This window comes from Periplaneta americana, chromosome 11, assembly GCF_040183065.1.
Source record: "Periplaneta americana isolate PAMFEO1 chromosome 11, P.americana_PAMFEO1_priV1, whole genome shotgun sequence".
Classification (NCBI taxonomy): domain Eukaryota; kingdom Metazoa; phylum Arthropoda; class Insecta; order Blattodea; family Blattidae; genus Periplaneta; species Periplaneta americana.
Genome location: NC_091127.1, coordinates 20,714,094 through 20,740,390, shown reverse-complemented (window position 1 = coordinate 20,740,390; position 26,297 = coordinate 20,714,094). Strand labels below are relative to the sequence as shown.

At 34.9% G+C, this 26,297-nt stretch overlaps 1 protein-coding gene across 3 annotated transcripts in view; it reads right to left on the bottom strand.

Moving 5' to 3' along the window:
- The window catches only part of LOC138708870 (regucalcin-like), a 26,072-nt gene extending 407 nt beyond the window's left edge, over positions 1-25,665 (bottom strand). Inside the window, exons 1-5 of one of the 3 annotated variants that reach the window (XM_069839131.1) lie at positions 25,540-25,665; positions 12,074-12,241; positions 9,055-9,267; positions 4,736-4,954; positions 2,611-2,723 (exon numbers count right to left, since the gene is read on the bottom strand). In XM_069839131.1, the coding sequence (XP_069695232.1) occupies positions 2,611-2,723; positions 4,736-4,954; positions 9,055-9,267; positions 12,074-12,233 (705 nt within the window). In that variant the 5' untranslated portion in view covers positions 12,234-12,241; positions 25,540-25,665. Of the gene's footprint in view, positions 1-2,610; positions 2,724-4,735; positions 4,955-9,054; positions 9,268-12,073; positions 12,242-12,534; positions 12,554-18,536; positions 18,702-25,539 lie in introns of those variants that run through there. The other 2 variants (XM_069839129.1, XM_069839132.1) reach the window with 2 other exon arrangements.
- Positions 25,666-26,297: the final 632 nt, after the last annotated feature.

Sequence of the window (26,297 nt, the reverse complement as noted above, 5' to 3'; positions counted from 1 at the left end):
CAACTGTGAACACTGCAATAAATGTTAGGCGAACTCCCATTTCTCTTCCTGCTACTACTACTACTACTACTACTACTACTACTACTACTACTACTGCTACTACTACTACTGCTACTGCTACTGCTACTACTACTACTGCTACTACTACTACTACTGCTACTGCTACTACTACTACTACTGCTACTGCTACTACTGCTACTGCTACTACTACTGCTACTACTACTACTACTACTACTACTGCTGCTACTACTACTGCTGCTGCTGCTGCTACTACTACTACTACTACTGCTACTACTACTACTGCTACTACTACTACTACTACTACTACTACTACTGCTACTACTACTACTACTACTACTACTGCTGCTGCTACTACTACTACTACTACTACTACTGCTACTGCTACTGCTACTGCTACTACTACTACTACTACTACTGCTACTACTACTACTACTACTACTACTACTACTACTACTGCTACTGCTACTGCTACTGCTGTCATTCTGAGGACTCTCATAAATTACAAAACTAGGAGTAGCAATCCTTTCTCTAATTGCATATTTATTTTTTGCCTTTAATTTTAAAAATTTCAAGCACGTTATTTAAATTATCCAAAAGTATTTTTTTCAGTGTAAGATGTACCGGTAATGAAGGTACCGTCAAGTGGGGCTACTTTGATAGACTTAACTTATATTTTTTATGGTTACAGTTTAATTTTTTAGTATTTTAACATATAAAAAATATGTAGATATCAGATTGTCTTTACCTTGCTATCCTATTTCTAAGAAAATAAATGTGTTGATTTGTACCCGTGAAAAAAATAAAGACCATACTATCAAAGCTAAACTGTGATGGGGGCTACTTTGATATACCATTATTTAAAGCCAGATTTCCATAGTAACCCGAAGAATGACATAATAGAGTCAAACTAAAATTGTGAGATTTGCTATTATAGAGGTAAATGAGGGCAAATTAAGCAAATGAAATTATATTTAAAGGACATTTCAAATACCACATTAGTATTTCATTTGCAATAAAAGTACAAAGGCTCATTGTACATTATAATAGACATAGAAAATTATATAAATTGTTGAAATCAAATTTGTTCTATCAAAACATTACCAATCTCATAAATAATTAATCTAGACTACAAACTAAATCAACTTTTCATAAAAATAATGGAAACAAAACTAGAATTTACTTGAATTCAAGAACAATAGGGAAGACATAAATCATGAAATTGTCAGTTCTGCGACTGAAGAAGGTAAAATCTTGATGATGTGTTGCATTGAAATAGTAGAAATGATCTGTCAATTGGCTTAAATTTTGTTTCACTCTCATCAGCTCTTTTGAGACCATGAATCACTATCCCATTTGATGCCATATCCACAATTTCAAAGACAGGATGAAATTTCCTGTTTTGGGTTTTCTGATTCTATTTCATATGTTAGCATCTTCTGGAATCTTTGGGCCTGAAACTTTGATCTGCCTATCTACCTGAGGCTCTTCGTCATCATTGCTGCCTTTGTTGTTTGAAGTAGACGCAGTAACTATACTCTTCCCTGATTCAACATTGAGTCGTCTCTCTTTTCTCATTATAGAGCCAGCTGTACTAGAATTCCCAAATCAATGTTCTTGAAGAAATGCCATGAGGCAACTCTCAACCTGTTGTTCAACAACTTCTACAGGCTCCGGAATTTTTTGAGGACTTCTTTCTTATTGCAAGGACAAATGCCTGTAGAAAAGGACAAAATGTGTTTTATTTCAGACTGTTCTGTATCTCCGGGAAATGATTGTTTATTAGTATTTGTCTGTAACTTTGTCTTATCCATGTGGATCAATGCTTTCTTCAACAAGCTTGGAAAATTAGCCTTCGGTACAGTTGAAAATCGAGGATTTTTTCTTTCCACTCCATCAAAATATGCCTCCAGGCTTCTCTGAAGAATATGAAAAATTGTTGTACTGACGAGAACCTGGTTGCTTTTTATAATCTCGCACCATAGTAGCTCTGGACGGACAGCGATAACGTCTAAAACAATATAAATGCAATTTTAAATGTTTGACTAGATTATCAATTTAGCCCCATCCTCTCTGTCAAAGTTACCCCGTGACACTTCAACGTAACTGGTGTGCATACTGCAACATTCAAGTGAACGACAAGCAACACTTTAAATGCCAAAGAACTACTTTATTTGAAGATGGAATTGAATATTCATTTATAAGTATGCTTACCTGTGTAGCTTCAAAGTTTTGCAGGTATCAGAAATCCTCATTCACTTTATAAAATACAAAATATTTAATTTCTCCTCTACAACATGTAGTATTTATATAGCACCGTTGCTATCTCATAACTAGTTTAACAGAGCTGCCAACACGAATCCAAAGTTGGCCACATTCTGATATCTTTCGCGCGAATTCGATTTTAGTAATCGATCGAAGTGGTTATCAAAGTAGCCCCCAATATCAAAGTAACCTCTAATAACGGTATCGTGAAAATATCGAATAAATACTTTCAGTACCAGTACTAAAAATATTTATTTTATTTTGTGTAATGAGAAAGAATAATATAGGCTATAACTTGCTATAATGCTTATTATAATCATTCATTACCTTACTTCCATTATAGCATGCAACCCATAGCTTTCCTTCAGTGTCAATAGCCATACCATCTGGATATCCTTCAACACCATTTGTCTCGTAGTCAAACGCTGTTCGTTTGTTTGCTGGAAAAAACAATTGCAGTTTTATTAATGTGCTTACCGAGTAGGCCTGTAATTATATTTATTACAGGCCTAATTATATAATCAAGTGAGATACAGTAGAGTTACCAGTACTGTTAATGTTAATTGACTTATTTCTATTTCTACCATAACCCTTCTGTTAACAGTAACATAAATGGTCTGACTCTGGACTATGATAACAGGGTTCAATATGATATGAGGTTGCTCTGTGTGTGTTTTTTTTTTTTTTGTGGTCATAACCAATCTTGGAGGAGGAATCACTTATGAGAGCTAATCTGTAACACATCTTCATCCAGGGCTGAATAATAACTCCGAAACATTGGTTGTTCCTATATTATATATATATATATATATATATATATATATATATATATTTTAACTAATGGTGGGTACTTGACTGTTTGCCATTCACCCATATGAAGCCAGTTGTGTAGACCAATTTACCAACAGAGTCGTTGCCCAGGGTATGACATTGGAGGCTAGTCTTACATCACATCCATTATGAGATGAGATGATGGTGGAGATTTCTTGGCATGCCACAGGGGAACCAGAGCTCCCGGAGAAAATCCCTCTGTTACCTAGTCCACGGGCTTGCTCCACACAAGTTATAAATCTGGGTTGTGCCGGTGATCAAATCCGGATCCACAGGATTATAAGACCAGCGCTTTAGCCACTAGATCAGCCATTTTCAATCGGTGTACTGCGAATGATCTGCTTGTATGCCGCGAGAAAATGAAAATAGTAAATGGTCATAGCAAAAATTGAAAAAATAGAAGTATAGAATATCGTATCAACCTTAAGAAAATATCGTATTTTATTTGTCTTTATGAGGAACGTTAAGCCTGGCGGCCCTCTTGGTGCTATTCGACAGGAGTAGGCTACGTGCCGGCACCGGGTTTCCGCTTCTCCCTTCCTCATCTTCTTCATCATCAGTCATTCCAGATACTACACTTACACATACACTCACACTAGTACACGACATAACTCTCCACATATACACATCCTGTACAGTGTGACCTGCCGAAGTGGTGTACAACTAGAAAATTGGTCACAGTTCTGCCATCTATCCACAGTATGCGGAACCCGAATCACGCAAGTGAAGTGGGTGGGCATTGTATACACACACACACACATTTGTCTTTATGAAAGAAAAAAATATAGTGCATAAATACTTCGGCAAAACATATATTATTGTTTTTTTTATATTAACTAAATAATAACTTAAGAAAACATATATAATACTATAATTATTGCGCTAATATTGTTTTGTAATAATTTTCTGTCATTAAATTTCACATTTCTTTCATAAACTTCAAATAAAAATAGAAAAAAAATACAAATTCTATTTGTGAATAATGTGTATTTTGTTTTGGTGTTTCTCAACTTCTTTTCCCCCCCATACGCCCTTTCACCTTTCATCACAATGTCATTTCCCCCCATGTTGACTCAATAATAATGCATATAAAATTGAAAATATTTTATTTTATATATTAATGCATGTACTTTTATCTCATTTATTTCTATTTTATAGTCTAAAACTCTCAAAATTCCTCCTTGGTTGAGAACCACTGGTTTAGATTATATGAATGTGCCCTGGGATTTTAAATTACGCCTTTAATGTGCCACATGTTCAAAAAGGTTGAAAAACACTGCATTAGACCACTATTCATACATAATATATATAACATGACATAAAAACTCTGAAATTTCGCTCCAACTTCGAAGTGTGTTCATTGTCTCATGAGTGGAATGATTGCTTTGAAGATATAAATTCATATGATGCGTTAAACATAAAAATATGCTCCATGCGGAAAATTTAAAATTTGATGTGGCTCAAAACTTCACAACAAAGCAAAATATTTAATCAGTCCTTGGGTAGAGAGAGTTTGACTCTTCTAAGTCGCGTCCCATCCTGTAAATCACACAAATATGGTCTACAGATAGGTGTGAATAAAGCTAAAAGTAAACAGATAATTCTACATACAGAGACTTACAGATGTGTCCACTTTTAACGTCAACATCGAAACTGTAGATCTTTTTAGTCATGGAGTCAATATAGTACATTATCTTCCGATCTTCTGTCCAAGCCATGCCGTTGGAAATCCTTATCTTTGATAGTTGCGGTGTTGCATTCCAGTCATTGGAGAAACTGTACAGTGTCCCTACCTCTGGGATTGGCTCTGACAGAGAGCCAATATCTGAAGGTAATGTTCCTAAAATAAGACAAATTGAAAATATTTATTTAATTCAAATGGACACACAAGTATCCTGTAATAAGTTATGCATGTTTGATTAGTAACATTACATATCTAATTTATGACTGTAGATAGTGACTTAGCCAGGAATTTAAGATGGAGGGCGAGGCAAATTTTGGGAACATCACTTGGAAAATTTTCCTGTAACTTATATGCAACATAAGACAATAATAATAATAATAATAATAATAATAATAATAATAATAATAATAATAATAATAATAATAATTGTTTAATACTATGAAGTTTAAAATCAATTTAGCCTCCCCAGAAGTTACAAAGCAAAATCCATTCTCTGCCATTGCAGATTGGATATGTCGATCTTAAATAAATCTAGTTATCGTGTGGAGAACAGTAGCTTCATAATTTTTTTTTTTTTTTAATTATCGTTTAATTTAAAACAACTTGTCAGCAGGAATGTAAAGGATTTGTTGTTCTAAATATTGATCATTGTCGTTAGGAACAGTCAAACAATATTTTTTGCCATTTTTGGCAGAATTTACTCACTGAATCAGGAAAGAAGTAATTTTTCTGTCTCTGAAACCCCAGTTCCATTTTTTTTAATGCTACCAAATTTGCAGCATCCTACTCTCAATCCTTCACCCATTGTCAGAAATCGTCAGAAATTAGCTGAGTTTTGATAGGACTTCCCTCCATATCCCACCCTGTTGAAAATCACCCAGAATTGGCTGAATTTCGAAGGTCTAGGGCATTTCGTAACCAGAAATTTTGTCACCATTATAGTTTATCACCTATTTTTCGTCATAAGTTTTTGGTCATCAAATACATTTTGTCCTCATGTTTTTTGTCACTGAGGGGATTTTTTCACCGAAGATATTTCGTCATATACATTTTGTAATAATTTCGTCACCAAAATAATACAGAAAATTACATTTAGGCTGTTTTATTGAGTCCAAAATGCTCTGCATTAACATGGATTTTGAAGTTGCATATATTCATCCTGTTTTTATGGAGTTTCAACCAAAATTTCCACTGAAGTTATAACCTATGGCACGTAGGTAACCAAGGATATTATCTTCTGTTCTGTAAGCTTCATACCTATCGGCAATTCGTGCAATTCTGTTATCTAAGGACGTGTATTTCTTCTTTTTTCTGGATGGAGACTGACCTGCTTCTAATTTCTCAATGTCCTGATGTATCCTTACAGTCTCCTCCTGTAGCAACTGAAGGACATGGTAAAAAGAGGGATGTGCGTTGTCTGTTAAAGTATTGAGACGTCTATGCCACGCTTCGCAAGTATTTGTTCTGGGCAGATTTTCCCTGGTACCTATTAATGTAACAATTGTATTTGGAGGGAATATGGGCTGCTGCCTTCCGCTGCCATGTCTACGGCCCATGACAAAATTATCCTCAAAGTAATGAACAATATGAACACGATGAATAGGAGGTTCCATATCTATATATTATATAATTTGAACTGGTATTGGAAATCACAGGAAAACGGCTGAATGTATTTTAATAAATGACCCCTGATTTTGAAGCTTAGAACACGAAGTTTTTTCAGAAAAATAGTAACTTTCAGTGAAGCGTTAGTTTTCCTACATAATTTTCCAAAATCCATCTTTCGTCAGTTTTGAGAACTAATTGCATCATTTCAGAATAAAACAAAACACACACTAGCCTACAATAAACAATAGGCTATTTCACGAAGGCCATGACCTGCAGGATTGCTGACATATTTAGAGCTCAAATTGAATTGGTTATTAAAAACTTCAAGGCTTACTAAAAATAATTTACAGGTCTGATTCTGCGGTGTGTAATTTTATGAGTACAGCTGTGTATTGGATATTAAAATCTACAAAATTTGAGATGGTTTGATGACATTATTACCATTAGAAATTAAATATTATTATAATTAATGCCATGATGCGACTATTTTTCATTAATTATACGTATTAATGCTATATTGATGATATGAAAGTGAAACTTTTGGGGTTATATAAGTAGATGTAGAGAATATATGAAATTAGATCTTCATTTCTATAATTTACTGAATGGCGGCTATGTAGTATATAACTACAAAACTTAAGTAAGATAATAATATTGTTATTAAAAATGAAATATTTTTATAATTATTAATCAAGTGGGGTTGAGTCTTTTTCATATAGCCTACTTAATGGCAGTGTGGTATAGATATTTATATGCGTCATTCTCTTCAGTATTGGCTCGAGAGAGCGCAAAAATTACAGTTCCTAAGGAAAAACCAAAACGTATTACTTACTGATAAAATAAGAGACCTAGAAAATGTTGTAGTCTACCGATCATTTCAGCAAGATCTCTTAACAGGATGAAATGATCTTACCCTCTACATTTCAAGCTCTCCGTGCAGCAGGTATACCAAGATGCTATGTTTATTGTTCGAAAGCATAGCAAACCTGACATTTTTTTTAACTTTCGCGTACAATTCACGATGACCTGAATTAGCTATTATTTAGTCCCACATGAAAAACCCACTAATCGTCCTAACATTGTTACTTGCGTTTTCGCGTTGAAACTCAAAACCTGAAGGTGGATAGGTTCAAGAAAAAGTATTTGGCATAAAAAAAAACATTCAGAAGGAGTATGTTTCATTATTATGGAAGAAAATAACTTTCAAAATGTCTGGTATTCTTTATTGAAAATAAATATGAAACATTTTTGTTTGAACGTCTAATGAACTTAGTTTGCAGCATTTGCTGCACAAGCCACTAGTTATGTATCATTTTATATAGGTATCATCAAGGGAAGCGACATGAAGAGGGGAAATTGTGGTGGCGAATAGTGTTGAGAAAATTAAATTGGTGACAAAAGTGATTTGGTGACAAAATATGGTGGTGACGAAAGTGAATTGGTGACAAAATGTTGCAGTGGCAAAATGTAATATATGACGAAATCACCGGATGACGAAAAATCGGTGACGAAAATTCCGGATCCAGAATTTCGATACAAGTTGTCCCACCCTCTATTGTTCTGTATTCTTCCCTCTCCCCTCCCCATGTTAATCCCCAGTCAATTCTCATATTTATATTCTGAAGTGTGTGTACCAAATGAACTATATTCGTAATTTAATTTACTAACTCTAACCCTCTTACCCATGCTCGGTTTATTCTTCTCCTTGGCTTAAACTCACAGGACACAGTGATAAATGAATGAATGATAAAATGAGATAACATTCTGAATGTAGCTATTAGTTATTTAAAGCTGGAAAAACCTGAAGCATCTATAAAGTAAAATTGAAAATATCTAATAAGTTTGATTACGATAACAAATGAAATACCCACTATTAAACTGGAATCTAATACTTACTTACTTCTTTACTTACTTACTGGCTTTTAAGGAACCCGGAGGTTCATTGCCGCCCTCACATAAGCCCGCCGTTGGTCCCTATCCTGAGCAAGATTAATCCAGTCTCTACCATCATATCCCACCTCCCTCAAATTCATTTTAATATTATCTTCCCATCTACGTTTCGGCCTCCCCAAATGTCTTTTTCCCTCCAGCCTCCCAACTAACACTCTATATGCATTTCTCGATTCGCCCATAAGTGCTACATGCCCTGCCCATCTCAAACGTCTGAATTTTATGTTCCTAATTATGTCAGGTGAAAGATACAATGCGTGCAGTTCTGCGTTGTGTAACTTTCTCCATTCTCCTGTAACTTCATCCCTCTTAGCCCCAAATATTTTTCTAAGAACCTTATTCTCAAACACCCTTAATCTCTGTTCCTCTCTCAAAGTGAGAGTCCAAGTTTGACACCCATACAGAACAACCGGTAATATAACTGTTTTATAAATTCTAACTTTCAGATTTTTTGACAGAAGACTAGATGACAAAAGCTTTTCAACCGAATAATAACAGGCATTTCCCATATTTATTCTGCGTTTAATTTCCTCCCTAGTATCATTTATATTTGTTACTGTTGCTCCAAGATATTTGAATTTTTCCACCTCTTCGAAGGATAAATCTCCAATTTTTATAAATCTAATACGTAACAGTTTTATATTTATTTCCCGTGAAAAGAATAGAACACGAAGTATGTAATGGTATATTAGTAGTACCTGCCCAAAATCTGCCAGTAGGATCTGCCTTTCCATCGTTAAACCTGGTATTATGCGCATCTTTTTCAGTGTTGACAGAATAAACATATTTCACATCTGCAGGAGTGCTACTTTCACCATTCCACGTCATTATTGCTATACTGCTCCCTGTGGCAATAACAAACTTGTCCTTCGTACCTTCAAGCGGTATCACTAATGAAACATGACCGCCAGCTGAAACACAAACAGCATACATATATGTACAAGATAATACCAAAATCACAAAATTATGATCGAAAAATGTGGGTATTTATTATAAGTTAAACAAGTCCTCCGTAATAAATGTCATCATGTAGAAGAGTTATACGAGACAGGGAATCGTCCAGATGACTTGGCTATAGAAGAGGAAGCAACCATATCAGAAGACGAAAAAGGATTTTCTATTTTAAGGGAAGAAATTGAACTAGCGCTTAGGGATATGAAGAATGGGAAAGCAACAGGAGTTGATGGAATCCCCATTGAATTAGTGAAATGTTTGAGTGAAGACAAGAAGCAAATTCTGCATCGAAATATATGAGAAAGACGACTGGCCTGAAGATTTCACGGAGACTGTTGCTTCCAATACCGAAGAAAAATAATGCCAAGAAATGTAAAGAGTTCAGTACTATCAGCCTGATATCGCACTCGGTAAAGATTCTTCTACGAATATTGAATCGACGTTTATATTCTAAGGTGGAAGAACAGTTGGAAGAAGATCAGTTTGGCTTCAGGAAGGGAAAAGGTACGCGAGAATTGCAATTGGACTGCTATGAACAATCGGGGTAAGATACCTAGAGGAGAGTAAAGAAGTATATATAGTATTTGTGGACCTAGAAAAGGAGTTCGATAGAGTGGATTGGAATAAACTGGTAGGGATCCTAAAGAAAGTTGGCGTGGATTGGAAAGAGAGGAGGCTGTTCTATAATCTTTGAAACAGCGAGTCAAAGTCAGGATAGGAGAAGAAGTGTCAGAAGGAAGTGAAATAGGAAGAGAAGTACGACAAGGATGCCCTTCATCATCTACCCTGTTCAACATCTACTTGGAGAATTTAGTAAAAAAATGTTTTCAGGACATGGGAGGAGTGACAGTAGGAGGAAGAAGAATAAAGTGTATAAGATTTGCTGATGATATGGCGTTGTTTGCAGAAGAAGAGGTGATACTAAGGGATATGCTTCTGGAGTTAAATGACAGCTGTGAGCAGTATGGGATAAAGATAAATGCAACAAGAAGAAGATAATGGTCATAGGAAGAAAAGTAAAGAAGGTAAACTTGCGAATTCTAAATGAGGCTTTAGAGCAAGCGGACAGCTTCAAATACTTGGGCTGTACTATAAGCAGTAACATGAGCTGCTGCTAGAAAGTCAAAAGGAGAATAGCAATGGCCAAGGAAGCTCATCGGCAAGTCTATCATGCTATCAAAAAGGAGTGCGTTATATGGCAGTAAACATTTTAATAGCCTCCCTATGGATATAAAAAATCAAACTCAAAACATAAGATTATTTAGGGCCAAATTAAAGAAGTACCTAATTTCTCACACCTTCTTTTCTGTAGGTCAGGCGTCTCAAGGGCAACGCATAAAAATTGTTACAGAGAGCAAGTGTAGATAGCGTAGTCAGCTGAAGAGATAAGCGCAATACCCGAAGATAGCCGATCGCTGATTCATGTCACACGCATGAGCGAGCTAAGTTGCAACTGTCGCGGGAGAAATTCCACGAAGCTGCACTTTTGAGTTGTATTGTCACAATAGACGGTTGTTTTCGGAAGGAATAAAATTTCTTAAGTAGTTTGTAGTAATAATAATAATAATAATAATAATAATAATAACTTTATTTCTAATTATACTGTATATTAATGAGTAAAAAGAAATCTGAAGCATGAACAACCATACATGTTACGTAATTATTTAAGCACAAGGAACTGGCAACCCTACCCCATTATCTCCTGGCCTAGTTGCCTCATAAGTGGTGTCGTGTTGGTATCACTTTTGAGGTTCAGACCTTTCTTCGGACAGTTGACTAAACAACAATACTTCATTTCTAGTAAATGGTTTTTGGTACGTCTTTCTTTTTTAAGTTTATACTATATTTAATAAAATGAAATTCAATTAAATAGTAATAATAAAATTACAATTAAACATGTTGGTTGTTAAGGTACGTATTCTTACGATACGTCAATATTAATATAATAATTACAATAATAGTTAAATAACATGTTTCGTAATGTTTTCAATAATTAACAATAACCAAAACATCTTAGAAATTCACAATTATTTTAAATTAGAACTATTCAAATCTTAAATCTGGTCTCAAATTCTTTTCTTAAGTCTTTCAATACTTCATTATATTTGTTACTGGTCTTGATTCAAATTAGGTAACAATTAGATTAATAAGGTGGTAAATTGACTCCCACAATTTCACTTTCCCTATAAAAGCTTTTATTTCTTCATACATTTGCGGTAATAAGGACATTCTTTCCCGGAGAAGGAGACAACATCTTAGCGGTTGCACACGTCTATTCAAACGTCGCGGTCAATGACGTCATCCGGAGATACACGAACTGCTCCCGCATGTTGTTCCACTCTTACAATCAGAAAGGGAGAGAGGAGGAAGTGCTCCGAGAAGGCCATATTGAGACGTCTGCTGTAGGTGAATTCATGACATTCAACAATGCTTTATGAATATTTTTGTGTTGTATTAAGCATTGATACTAAAACTTTGTGTTGTAATAGTTGACTATATTGTCAAAATCTTTTGTATATTATATTTAAATCCAAATTGTGATTATAATTAAGGCTTTATAGTACTATTAAGATTTTTTTTTTCTTTTGATACATTCCATATTCTAGCTGTGAAGCGATGTACGAATACCATGGGATGTAAATAAATACAATACAATCCCCAGTGAGAGCAACAGCAGACGCATAAGAGCCAAGCTCATTGTCTTTTATCATAGAGAGACAATAATTCCGTTATTTAAGCTGTGTTCAGTATAAGTGTTCATACCAATATTGACTGTTGTGTGCTTCTTGGTGGCAGGAACATACTTGTTGATAGTGGATCCGGGAAGATCCACATAATATAAAGCCTGAGAGTCGTGGTCCCAGTGAGGTCCTTCCCCTAGCAGAGCAGGACCTACAATTTTTGTGACTTCCGGTGGAGACATCCCAAACCCTAGAAAAAAATATATACACGCCACTTAGCCTAGGAATGAATATAATTGACACAATGACAGCTTACAGCTTAGTTATTTTGTCTGGTTCATATGCTTACTACTTGTAACGGCACAGGTTCAGTTTTTTAAATACATATTTTTACTTGGTTATTTAACAACGTTGTATCAACTGGTGGGCTATTTAACGTCAATGGAATTGGTGACAGTGAGATAGTATATGGCGAGATGAGGCTTAGGATTTGTCATATAGTACAGGGACATCATTTTATTTTTACTTGCATTTTTATTGTACCTGCATTTCTGAATGTACTTCACTCTCACCCCTTCACTAATGTCCTTGCTCCCGTCAGACACGCAAACTTACGGCCGCTGTTGCATTCGAAGTCTTCAAGCAGTGAAGTAAACACTGCAGTGTATAGTGTGTTTCAGAAATATGATTGCGTTTTCTATAGAAGAAAGAACCTATATTAATAATATCGTACTAAAAATTATATTCAAGAAACGATAAATTCAATTTCAGAGAATATGCTTCAAAATGTTTTTAATAATATGCGTACTGAATTGAAGCCTGCATTGTAATGAACGGCAACCATTTTCAGCAACTTGTTTAAAAATTCAGATTAGCTTTTTTTGAATTGAGGTGGCTAGAAGCAAAGGAATGCTAGTGACATTTGTAATAACATGAGTTAAGTGCATCCAGTGTAAGCAAAAGTATCTAAAATTTTAGTAGCAAAGGGATATTTTAATCGCATCACAATTAAAATTTAAATAAAAATTTTCACCGATTTTACGAAAGCTTAAACATTTAAACCCCATTTTCTCAAAAGTAACTTAAGTGCACTTACAGCCCTTTACTTATGACCCCCTCAATTTAAATGCACTCTCTATATTGTATGATAACATCAATAATTAATATGCTAAATAAAGTAGACATTACATAACGAACATAGCCGCCTGAAAAGTTGAGTCTTTGAAAAAAAAAATGTTACTACTCTACTGTATTTTGATAAATTCCGTAAAAGTGATGATCAAACTGAAAATCGTAATATCGCATTTCCCTACAACATAAATGGATACACTACTTTTCTCTCCTCCTATACCTAGTAAAATGATTTGTTTACATATTGCACTAATAACATCAAACTCCTGTAATGGAAGGGGGCATCAGTGTTTCCGAGTAATGTTAAAAATGTTGGTAAACATAAAGTGATGTCCCTGTACAAGGAGGACCAGAAAAATTGGCGATTTTAAACCTCGACTTTTTCCAGTTTAGTTCGATTTTTTTTTTTTTGTTAATTGGGTTATTTTACGACGCTGTATCAACATCTAGGTTATTTAGCGTCTGAATGAAATGAAGGTGATAATGCCGATGAAATGAGTCCGGGGTCCAGCACCGAAAGTTACCCAGCATTTGCTCGTGATGGGTTGAGGGAAAACCCCGGAAAAAACCTCAACCAGGTAACTTGCCCCGACCGGGATTCGAACCCAGGCCACCTTGTTTCGCGGCCAGACGCGCTGACCGTTACTCCACAGGTGTGGACGTTTAGTTCGATTGCGTTTGGCTTCGAACATTCTCGTTGTGTTTAGGAGTATACCATTTAGTCAGGATGGAGAATTGGAGTGGTGCACAACGTTCGTATGCCATTGATGCTTATTACTAGGTTGACCAGACGCCCTCTTTTGTCCGGACATGTCCTCATTTTTAGGCCTTTGCCCGAGGTCCAGGCGGATTTTTTAAAAATCAAGAAATGTCCTCCTTTTCGTAACTTGCATGCCTGATATTTAGAAATTATCTGATTTGACGCCTTTTTCAAGTAATTTGCCTGTAGGTGCAGCAGCATCTCTTTGCCAACGATCATATCTATATTGTATGATATACTCTTTGCCAACGATCATAACTCTCTTTGCCCCTTCTTGTTATGGAAGTTGATCACAGGTAACTAGTAAATCGAGAGATCGAGGTGCGAATATAAATCTAACTTAAATAGATTTTTGTGTTCTCTTTAATAATTATAGTTTCCTTGACTTTCGTATGTAGCTAACTGTAAATTCGCTGGTAAAATTCATGTTCTGGGATTAATAAGTTAATTAAGTAGTAAAATATCGCTGCAATCGAAAAGTATTGGGAATAAATTTGAATAAGTAACAAAAAAACAGTTTCCTTCCCAGGCAGGATTCGACCCACGAAAGTCTAGTCCACACCTGTGGAGTAACGGTCAGCGCGTCTGGCTGCGAAACCAGGTGGCCCGGGTTCGAATCCCGGTCGGGGCAAGTTACCTGGTTGAGGTTTTTTCCGGGGTTTTCCCTCAACCCAATACGAGCAAATGCTGGGTAACTTTCGGTGCCGGACCCCGGACTCATTTCACCGGCATTATCACCTTCATATCATTCAGACGCTAAATAACCTAGATGTTGATACAGCGTCGTAAAATAACCCAATAAAATAAATAAAATAAAACGAAAGTCTAAGGGTACGTACACGTTGTAGCGACGATAAACGATAAAAGAAGCAGCGATGCTATATCATAGAGAATTGAAGCATGCATTGTCATTGAGGTGTGCATATTGGAGTAACGATAAAAGCGAAGATACACGATAAAAGAAGCAGCGATGCTATATCAGGGAGAATTGAAGCATGCATTGTCATGGAGGTGTGCATATTGGAGTAACGATAAAAGCGAAGATACACGATAAAAGAAGCAGCGATGCTATATCAGGGAGAATTGAAGCATGCATTGTCATGGAGGTGTGCATATTGGAGTAACGATAAAAGCGAAGACACACGATAAAAGAAGCAGCGATGCTATATCAGAGAGAATTGAAGCATGCATTGTCATTGAGGTGTGCATATTGGAGTAACGATAAAAGCGAAGACACACGATAAAAGAAGCTGCGATGCTATATCAGGGAGAATTGAAGCATGCATTGTTATTGAGGTGTGCATATTGGAGTAACGATAAAAGCAAAGATACACGATAAAAGCGACGAAAATGAAAAGTTCCATTTTCTTCGCTCTTGTCGTTCATATGATCTCAGATTAAGATAATATTGATCTGTATAATTATCGGTGGTTATCAATATATCCAAATATTAATCGATTTATTATTATTTCGGCGTATTAAATTAATTATTGTAGATAATGGAAAATTGATCAGTTGTGTATTTATTCGTCATATGTTATGTGATCACAATAACCAATTACAACACAACGAATTTATACTATCTTTTGGATGAGAAACGGGTTTAATTTTGTACGTATTTAGGTTATATTAACCTTGAACTTAGCAGCTGATATTTCTTATATATCTTATTTCATTAAGTGGATGCATATAATATCTTCTACTGATAAATCAAAATGTTCTCTTCCCGCGTCCTCGTTGCTCCGATATGGACACTTGATTCTTTGATAATACCAAAGCGTCGCTAGATCGTTTCTTTTATCGTTTATCGTTGCTCCAACGTGTACGTACCCTTAGTTACCAGTCTATCGTGTTCTGGACTGAACAAGGCTCTGAAATCAGCTACAAGGGTCGGTCCGGTTTTTTTTTGCCACTACTGTACAGCTTTATACACAAAAAATGACTGCTTTCGTGTAGTGTGAATTTGTCTTAAGTCCACTTCGGGCAGAACTTGGTTCACACTACTAGGGAAAGGATATTTATTTTGCACTTAACTTACTCCTTGAATATATCTTCGTTATATATTATACAGGGACATCATTTTATTTTTACTAACATTTTTAATATTAACCTGGCTAGACCTTTAGAGAAACGGAAACACAGATTGCTACCCCCTTCCACGACTGTAGTTCAATGATACTGGCGTAAAACACAAACAAATCACTCTACTAGATATAGGAGGAAAGAAAAGTAATTCATCCATTTACGTAAACTAGGAAATATCGCGATTTTGAGTTAGATAATTTTCATTAGATTTTTGTTTAATCTTAATACAGTACTGTATTAAGAATAAGTGTTTTTACTCACAACTGAGTTATCCGCGCAAACGTATTCATTATGCAGTGTATATTATACTGCCTACAGCACATTAGCGTACAATATAGAGAAAGAAGTTAAATTGAAAAATAATCATAATATGGATAGGCTATTTAAACACAGTTCTGAAAATGGTGGCCTTTCATTTCGATACAGGCTTCAGTTCTTTTGTGCATAATATCGCACTATAAACTATTGCATCTAATTCCAGTTTTCCAGTTTCGTCCTTCGTAATAGTAACTGGTGTTGCAATAATTCTGTACCTACTCTATAAATAGTACCTTACATACTGTAAATTCAATCTTCACTTCTGCCCGATCCGAAAAGATAAAATTACTCAGAAATGCTATCTCCTGTCCGTCCAAGTGGTTATGTCGCAGGATCGTGGAAAAAGGGGAAATCACAGGATAGTTAATTACTTAACGAAGCCCTTTTATTTCAGTTATTTTAAACATTTGTATAATATTACGTAGACGTCCAATTCTTAACAGAAATTAATATTTTCAGAAAAGAGCTAAGACAGCCCAGCCATTAGCCTTTACAGAGAGACAAACAGAAGCAGGTGGGGACATCGGAATGCGACGTAGGCAAAAGGCCGACAGTACCTGTGCGAAAATATGATTCAATATTGAAAGCTATTTCGTCACTGGAAAACGCGAACATATTTCTGGAACGTACTATACTCACTAACTCAGTTCTGCTTACTATATGCGGCCTGGAGGACAGTTGGATCTTCATTAGTAGAAGTGGTGGGAGTGAAGTACATTCAAAAACTCAGGTACAATAAAAATTGAAGTAAAAATAAAATGATGTCCCTGTATATTATATTATTCATAATATTTGACCTAAAAACAGAGAGAAAAAGCAGAGAAGCGAGATAAGTGTTTGAATTCTAAACTTATTTCTAAGTTGCTATTTTGACTGTCCGGAAAAATTATAGATCTACCATAGTTTACAGTGGAATGGAAATACGATATTTTAATTTATTCTTCACTCCACATATCGGTTAATATTGTAAGAACAAAACATACATAATTCAATAGTAAGGGAACGAAACACGCGAGAATTGGCACTATTTTTTTGTAATTACTCAGTATGAACGAAATTGAAGTGCAGTTCCAGATTTAACTTGTCTGCTATAGTCAATGTTAGCATTGAAGATCGAGCAAGCTTGAACTGTAAATCTTACGTGAAACTCAAGTCAACTTTTGAATGTGTAAAATAATAGTAACATATTTGCAAAATTAGCACTCATGTCATAATTTGGAATTTATTTATTTTTATTTTTTTGTATTCACAATACATCTATTTCATACAAACTGAAAACTTAGTTTTTTATACGCATATCTATACTAATAATAAATCTGTAGCCAAAATTTTTCTGGTAATTTTCGATTTTTCAAAAATAATTGGTGTTAACATGTATAATTAACCATACTGAAACCGAAAATCGCTTTTTTGAAATTTTTGTTTGTATGTCTGTCTGTCTGGATGTTTGTTACCTTTTCACGCGATAATAGCTGAACCGATTTATATGAAAATTGGAATATAAATTATGTTCGTTGTAACTTAGATTTTAGGCTATATGGCATTCAAAATACTTTATTTAAAAGGGGGGTTATGAGGGGGCTTGAATTAAATAAATTGAAATATCTCCCTTATTATTGACTTTTGTGACAAATGTTACATAACAAACGTTTTTTTAAATGATTTCCGATAAGTTTTATTCTATGCAAAATTTTGATAGGACTGATATTTAATGAGATAAATGAGTTTTAAAATTAAAATAACGCCATCTTAAGGCGCTGCAATTAAATAAAAAAAATGACTTTGTCTATAAGGGACCTTGGACAACAACAATCGAAAGCTATTAAACATAGCCTACAGAGAATGTTTCTGTGTTTGTATGAAGTAATATCGGAAGCTAAATTAGCAGATTTGTACAATTAATTATTACTTCACCATTTGAAAGTGTAGTTTCTCTAGATGGACATAATGCTATAATGATATTGCAGTAACTTCTGAGTGAATTGAGCACAGATAAGATTAAAATAGCTTCTTATGCACAGAAAACTTGATAGGCTATTCTGTATATTCATTTACAAATGATCGCATTTTAATTATTTAAATACAATTTAAATTAAGTGAGATATTAAACGATTTATCCTTCTGTCAAACACGAATGTTCCCTGGACCAGATGTCCTATTTTAATTATGTTATTACTTTGTATTTATTTCTAACAAGTGCAGCGGAGCGCACGGGTACAGCTAGTTATAAAATAATATTATACTTACTTACCTGCGAGTTTAGCTTAGATACTGAAATGAAAAAAATGTATGCGATGTTTAAATTCAAAAGAGTGGAAGATAGGTTAAACGCCTATTCCACCTCCAGTCTGGAAAGCTTTGACTTGTTGCACGTTTGTCTATTAACTCGCCGTTCTTCAAGAGAAACTGCCTTTAGTCTAACTCTTCTACATTATCTTGTACTTTTTTTTTCACGTGACAGCGTCAGGGGTGACCAGCTTGCGTTCTCTCCTTTCATGTATTATAACAGGCTAACAGTAATGAGCTTAATATCGGAACCTCCCTTCAAACAGCTCGAATTCCTCTAGATCCCCATAGCAGATGGATACAAATGCAAGAGAACCAGCTCGCGTTCTCTCCTGTCATGTATTATAACAAGTTAACAGTAATGAGCTTAATATCGGAACCTCCCTTCAAACTGCTCGCATTGCTCTAGATCCCCATAGCAGATGGATACAAATGCAAGAGAACCAGCTCGCGTTCTCTCCTGTCATGTATTATAACAAGTTAACAGTAATGAGCTTAATATCGGAACCTCCCTTCAAACTGCTCGCATTGCTCTAGATCCCCATAGCAGATGGATACAAATGCAAGAGAACCAGCTCGCGTTCTCTCCTGTCATGTATTATAACAAGTTAATAGTAATGAGCTTAATATCGGAACCTCCCTTCAAACTGCTCGCATTGCTCTAGATCCCCATAGCAGATGTATACAAATGCAAGAGAACCAGCTCGCGTTCTCTCCTGTCATGTATTATAACAAGTTAACAGTAATGAGCTTAATATCGGAACCTCCCTTCAAACTGCTCGCATTGCTCTAGATCCCCATAGCAGATGGATACAAATGCAAGAGAACCAGCTCGCGTTCTCTCCTGTCATGTATTATAACAAGTTAACAGTAATGAGCTTAATATCGGAACCTCCCTTCAAACTGCTCGCATTGCTCTAGATCCCCATAGCAGATGTATACAAATGCAAGAGAACCAGCTCGCGTTCTCTCCTGTCATGTATTATAACAAGTTAACAGTAATGAGCTTAATATCGGAACCTCCCTTCAAACTGCTCGCATTGCTCTAGATCCCCATAGCAGATGGATACAAATGCAAGAGAACCAGCTCGCGTTCTCTCCTGTCATGTATTATAACAAGTTAACAGTAATGAGCTTAATATCGGAACCTCCCTTCAAACTGCTCGCATTGCTCTAGATCCCCATAGCAGATGTATACAAATGCAAGAGAACCAGCTCGCGTTCTCTCATTTTATGTATTAGAAAATCTCACAGGGTAACTTTTAATGAGCTTATGTCTTTTTCAAACTGCGCATATTGTTAAATCTTCAGAGCAGAGAGATACGAAAAAATAGTTGTCTATACCATTCGTAAGGTTGGGAAAATCTAGCATAAGGTTATCAAAAATTTGAACAGTTTCAGCCTAGGGTGCCCAAAGCAGGATATTTCTTTTTTTTTTAGCCCCTTACCCTGCGGCCCTCGCAAAACTTAAAATCCCTATAAATATCCTGCTTTTAAGTAAGTGAAGAGGAAAACAACAGGAAGTACTTCTCGTAGTAGTGATTAATATGTGGACAGATGGAAAATCTAGACTAAGCCAGAAACTTTAAATCATATCGTCCTTGATTTTATGAATCCTCTTATGTGACTTTGCAGAAAATAATTTTTCAGGAGAAAGAAACCTACAGAAGAATACAAGCGAGTGAAAACAAATCAGTCCATGTTACTTTCGGAACCAGAACTGAAAACTGTCCTCCTGTAACACTGTACAACAAAGAACTTCCTGAAGCAGACGATGTTAAATATTTAGGTATGCATGTAGATCGCCGCTTAACATGGCGTAAACATATTGAAACTAAACGTAAAGAATTACATTTTAAAACATCAAAAATCTATTGGTTATTGGGACCTAAATCAAAACTGTCATTAGAAAATAGACTTCTTGTTTATAAAGTCATACTAAAACCAATCTGGACATACGGCATCCAACTGTGGAGAACTGCTAGCAACTCAAACATTGAAATACTGCAGAGGTATCAGTCCACCATGGTATGTACGTAATGATGTCATTCATCATGATTTCAACATTTCAACTGTAAAAGAAGAAATCTCTAAGTTCAGCAAAAATACCTGCACCGATTAAATCAACATCCGAATCATCATGCATTAAATTTGCTGGATAATAATAGTCAAACAATAAGAAGACTTAATAGGACTCTTGACCTTCCATTCATATTTTTACTACAACTATTTAAAACATTGTTATTTTTCTTTTGGAGTGTAGTCATGGGATAACATCTCCACTCATGTCATATTCTTTTATAATATTTACTTATTGTCTATTTGTCTATTGTAGGCAGATTTTAAATGTGGCATATTTGTAAAAAAAAAAAAAGGAGAAAGAAAAAATTAATTAAAAATCAATAGGTCTACATAAGAATAAGAAGTATTTCCGTAGAATATATTTGTGAATATTATGAACATAAATGACATCATCGAAGATCATTGTAGGCCTATTGACTTTTAATTAATTTTTTCTTCCTTCTGAAAAATTATTTTCTGTGAAATCACGTAGGAGGTTTCATAAAATCTACAACGATATTATATTGATCACAAAGTATAATCTGAATTGAGATGTGTTGAATTGTATGACTTTCTTCTTAGACAGCGGCATTTGTTGAAAGCAATACATCCAAATCATACATGTAATATAGTTGCATAATAATTGCTGAAGAATAACCATCCTATAGCAGCTACGTTATGTAACTGTATTTTTCTACGTCATATTAGAAAACAGTTAATAGAGAGTATGGGTAATAAATACATAATATTAATTTATACCTCCTCATGAAATTTATATTTTTTATTATTGAAAAATTATTTCTTTTGTTGCAGTTGTATTCTATAGTTATTATTCTACACATCTGAAAATTTGTATTGTATTAAAACTGGTTACTGTTTTGGTATAAAGTTTAGATAGTTTATATAAGGCGAACAGCAAATTTCGAGGCTGCGCTTTACAGGATCCCTTATATAGAAATGGGTCTTGTTTTTTTGTCTTAAAATCTGGTCACCCTAATCCAACCTTAAGTAAAAAACGCTCACTCAGCTCGTAAAGTGCGTAACATGTCACGTAACAACGTAGGCATTCACGGAAGATAAAAACTCAACTTCTTCTTGTTTCTTAATACAGCATTAGAAGCAAGTTCATACGTTCTTATGTTTAGTGTGGGCTTCTATTTTTTATATTTGTGTATCTGCTGTGAAAGTCTACAGTAATTGTATCCTATTTTGAAAGAATATTTTGACATGAGCTCAATAACAGCTCTCGTGTAGTGGTAGCGGTTATTGTAGTTTAATGACGCTTCCATCTGCAGAGTTTATTCAGGATCAAAATTTGACGTGAGCGAGAAATGGCTGACAAATTTTGCCTGAAGTGCTGTATCAGAGTCTGTATTAGTCTGTAAAATTGTATCAGCTTCTTTTGTTTCTGGCTAAATGGAAGAGAAGGCCTGATGGCCTTAACTTCGCCAGAATAAATTATTATTATTATTATTATTATTATTATTATTATTATTATTATTATTATTATTATTATTATTATGGGAAATGCGTGTTATTATTCGGTTGAGAAGCTTTTATCATCTAGTCTGCTGTCAAAAAATCTGAAAGTTAGAATTTATAAAACAGTTATATTACCGGTTCTTCTGTATGGTTGTGAAACTTGGACTCTCACTCTGAGAGAGGAACATAGGTTAAGGGTGTTTGAGAATAAGGTGCTTAGGAAAATATTTGGGGCTAAGCGGGATGAAGTTACAGGAGAATGGAGAAAGTTACACAACGCAGAACTGCACGCATTGTATTCTTCACCTGACATAATTAGTAACATTAAATCCAGACGTTTGAGATGGGCAGGGCATGTAGCAGGTATGGGCGAATCCAGAAATGCATATAGAGTGTTAGTTGGAAGACCGGAGGGAAAAAGACCTTTGGGGAGGCCGAGACGTAGATGGGAGGATAATATTAAAATGGATTTGAGGGAGGTGGGATATGATGATAGAGACTGGATTAATCTTGCACAGGATAGGGACCGATGGCGGGCTTATGTGAGGGCAGCAATGAACCTTCGGGTTCCTTAAAAGCCATTTGCAAGTAAGTAAGTATTAGTATTATTATTATTATTATTATTATTATTATTATTATTATTATTATTATCATCATCATAAACAGAGTTCTATTTTCTACCTACCATAAATCTACGACATAGAGCTCACAGATTTACTTCCCTTCCATAGGATGTCATGCTAAGAATTGTATCACTCTTTAAGATTCATTACCTTCGCCTGGATTCGAATCCATGGAACTCAAGTCCAGCGGCCAGCATGATAACCGATGGATCACTAAGAACTTCGAGCTTCCTTGGCACATGTAGAATGAACACTCAGCTTTCTCCAGTCTTTCCTATTTTCTGCCTTCCTCTTTTTCTCCTCATATGATTCATATATCTTAATGTCATCTATCATCTGATATTTTCTTCTGTCTCGAATCAAGTTCCTTCTCAGCCAGTGACCCAACCAATTTCTTTTCCTCCTCCTGATCAGTTTCAGCATCATTCTTTCTTCACCCACTCTTTCCAGCACAGCTTCATTTCTTACTCTGTCTGTCCAATTCACACGTTCCATTATTCTCCATATCCATATTTCAAATGCTTCTATTCGCTTCTCTTCCCTTCGTCGTAATGTCATTTTTCTGCCCCATATAATGCCACACTCCATACAAAGCACTTCAGTAGTGTCTTTCTTAGTTCTTTTTCCAGAGGTACGCAGAAGATGCTCCTTTTTCTATTAAAAGCTTCCTTGGCCATTGCTTCCTGCAGTATAAAAGACATTCATCGCACACCTTGTCCATCACTGTGGAGTAACGTTAGCATGTCTGACCGTGAACGAGCAGGCCCGGGTTCAAATTCTGGTTGGAACGTTCTGGGAGCTATACTTGAAGTTGAGGTTTTTTCTCGGATTTTCCCTCAACCCATTAAAAGTAAATTCTGGGTAACTTTCGGCGTTGGACCCTGGACTCATTTCGCAGGCATTATCACCTTCATTTCACTTAAGACGCTATAACTATAGCATTTGATAAAGTGTCGTAAAATAACCAATTTAAAAAAAAGTCCTCCACCTTCAAGAACTGGGATCTTCGGACCATTTCTTTCTCATTCTCGTGAGTGAGGATTATCACCCGAAAAAATAGCAGAATTTCCTGGTCTTATGATCAATTTGACGCAAGGCAAATAATGCACACTAAGTTTCAAGGAAATGCAGAGGAATAAAATATTAATGCTAAATATTAATTTAAGTAAGTCTTGCATGGAATTACTGTCATTACATTTTTAACTGAATAGTGAAGTTTGAGAAAATTTGTTTTATAAAAAAACCATATTCGTAATACTCTTAAATCAGTGATGTGCATGTGTGGAGATTACTTTTACTATATGATCATCATCTAATTCGAGCACTAGACCTAGTGGTCTGTTGCAGTCTCAATGGTCTCATGCCATCTTTTTAATGGTCTTCCAACAGATCGCTGTCCAGAAGATAATGTAGCAGTGCCTTTGGTCATCCTTCTGTTGGCATTCTTTCGACATTCTGTTTCCAATGAACTCTATAGATTTGAATAAAATTTGATATAGGTTGGACGTTCAATTTTTCCAAAATTCCTATATTTCATTTTATGTTCCAAAGTGTGTATGGCGCCGTTTTCCTCGTGCGTGAATCTCATTTTGTTGGTAGTTACACGTAGAACATTTTATTTTTGTCAGAGTCCAGGCTTCTGATCTGTAGACTAAAATAGGTCGTGCTAAAATGTTGTACTTCTTCAATCTTGTATGTTTCTGTACTAAATTAGGTTTGAAAACTGAATTGATAATGCCGGTAACTTTTACAAAATTAGTCATTTTAGTATCGATATCCTTTTCTTTTTCATATGAAATACTGTACTCTAAATAGTTAAATGTGTTCACTTGCTCTAGGATTCTGTTTTCAATACAGATTTTACTTCTTGTTGGATATTTACCTTTAAAAGCCATAACTTTGGACTTTTCTACAGAAATGGTCATATTATAGTCTTTTGCAACTGTGTTTAACGAATATATTAATTTTTTGGAGATCACCTTATGAAGTGGTCAATAAAACCTGGTCATCTGCGAAGAGGATTATATCTATTTTGGTCCGTCTCTTTATGGGAGTATAGCCTCTGGGTTTTGGAAACGCTATTTACATATCATAGAGTTCATGTAAGCTTAGATTAAAAAAATAGAGGAGAGAGAGGACATCTCTGTCGTACACCTGTGTTAATAGTTTTAAAATCTGTTAGTTGCTTATTTAGTGTAGCGGTAATTTTTGTGTTATTGTACAATTCGTAAATAGACTAATTTTTAGGTCTCGTTTTCTTCAATATAATTAATAGTTTTTCTCTGTTTAATTTGTCAAGAATTGTTTCGTAATCTATGAAAGCCATATAATTAAACAAATTAGGCGTAGAAACGAGTGTACATTACAAATATTATTCAATTTTTACATAAATACTATCTTATTACTGTACTGTTTCTGTCTTTCAAAAGTAAATTGTAATTTACGATTTTTATATAGATATTCGGTATGGAATTTTTCGAGTCAAATTGAGGACCATTTTTCCAAAACTCGCTTTCTGGAAAATTATAACTTTTCGGGAGACGTAAATAGCTAATTGAAAAATTGTATGTAAAAAAATAATTTGCAAATCCTATGTTAAACACTTCATTTTTTAGACAGTATTTGGTACATTTACACGTCAAAAGCAAAATAATGTAAATTATAGTAGTTTTTTTTAGTATAGGCTATACGTACCACACAAAACTCCATTTTGCTCATTTCTGCAGAAAGTGAGTTTTGGAAAAACGGTTCTAATTATTGAGTGTAGTGTACAGAATTTACAGCAAATTATTATATACTTACTTTTAAATTATCATACTTAAACATGTCAGATTTGCGTCACAGTTTCTGTTCCATCCTGTTGACTATCCCTACAAAGATATCGCTGCTTGAGCTTATCTCTCATATTAAAAAGGCAAACTTCATGTTCGTAGATAATAATACATTTGTTACGTTACGTAATAAATGCAATATCATTCTGTAATGAGTAGCCACTTCAGACTTCGTACTGATATTTATCTCAATAGTGTTCATACACTTACTGCTCCACTTAAAGATTTACTCCATGATAGTAAGGTTGCACAATGAGACGTAATGGTACTGTACTGCCTTGATATTTCGAAAATTAACTTTTTGTATATTATTATTTAAAAAAAAATTGACGAGAAAGACTGCTACTAGTTTACTTTGTTTCCATACATTTTCATAATTCGAAGTATGAATAAAGGAGAATTTCGTAACACTCGATAAAAAGCTTACTCCAGTCTCTTGGAATCAATACCTTTACTAATGACACTGCAGACAATCTTTTTGGAATACATGACTTTTTATTTTTAGTAGGTCTACTACCATTCACGTCTGAGTATTGTGTAATGGTAACTGTAGCTATACAAAATATTAATCAATTAGGGTACTAAAATGACTATAAGAAGTATAAAGGAAGTTTCTATGTTAGCGTCAAAGGATTCTCTACAAATTTTACGGCGACATTTTATAATTGAATTTTTTCATTTTATTTTTATTTCAGTTGAAATTTATTTTTATCTTTTTACTTTACGGCA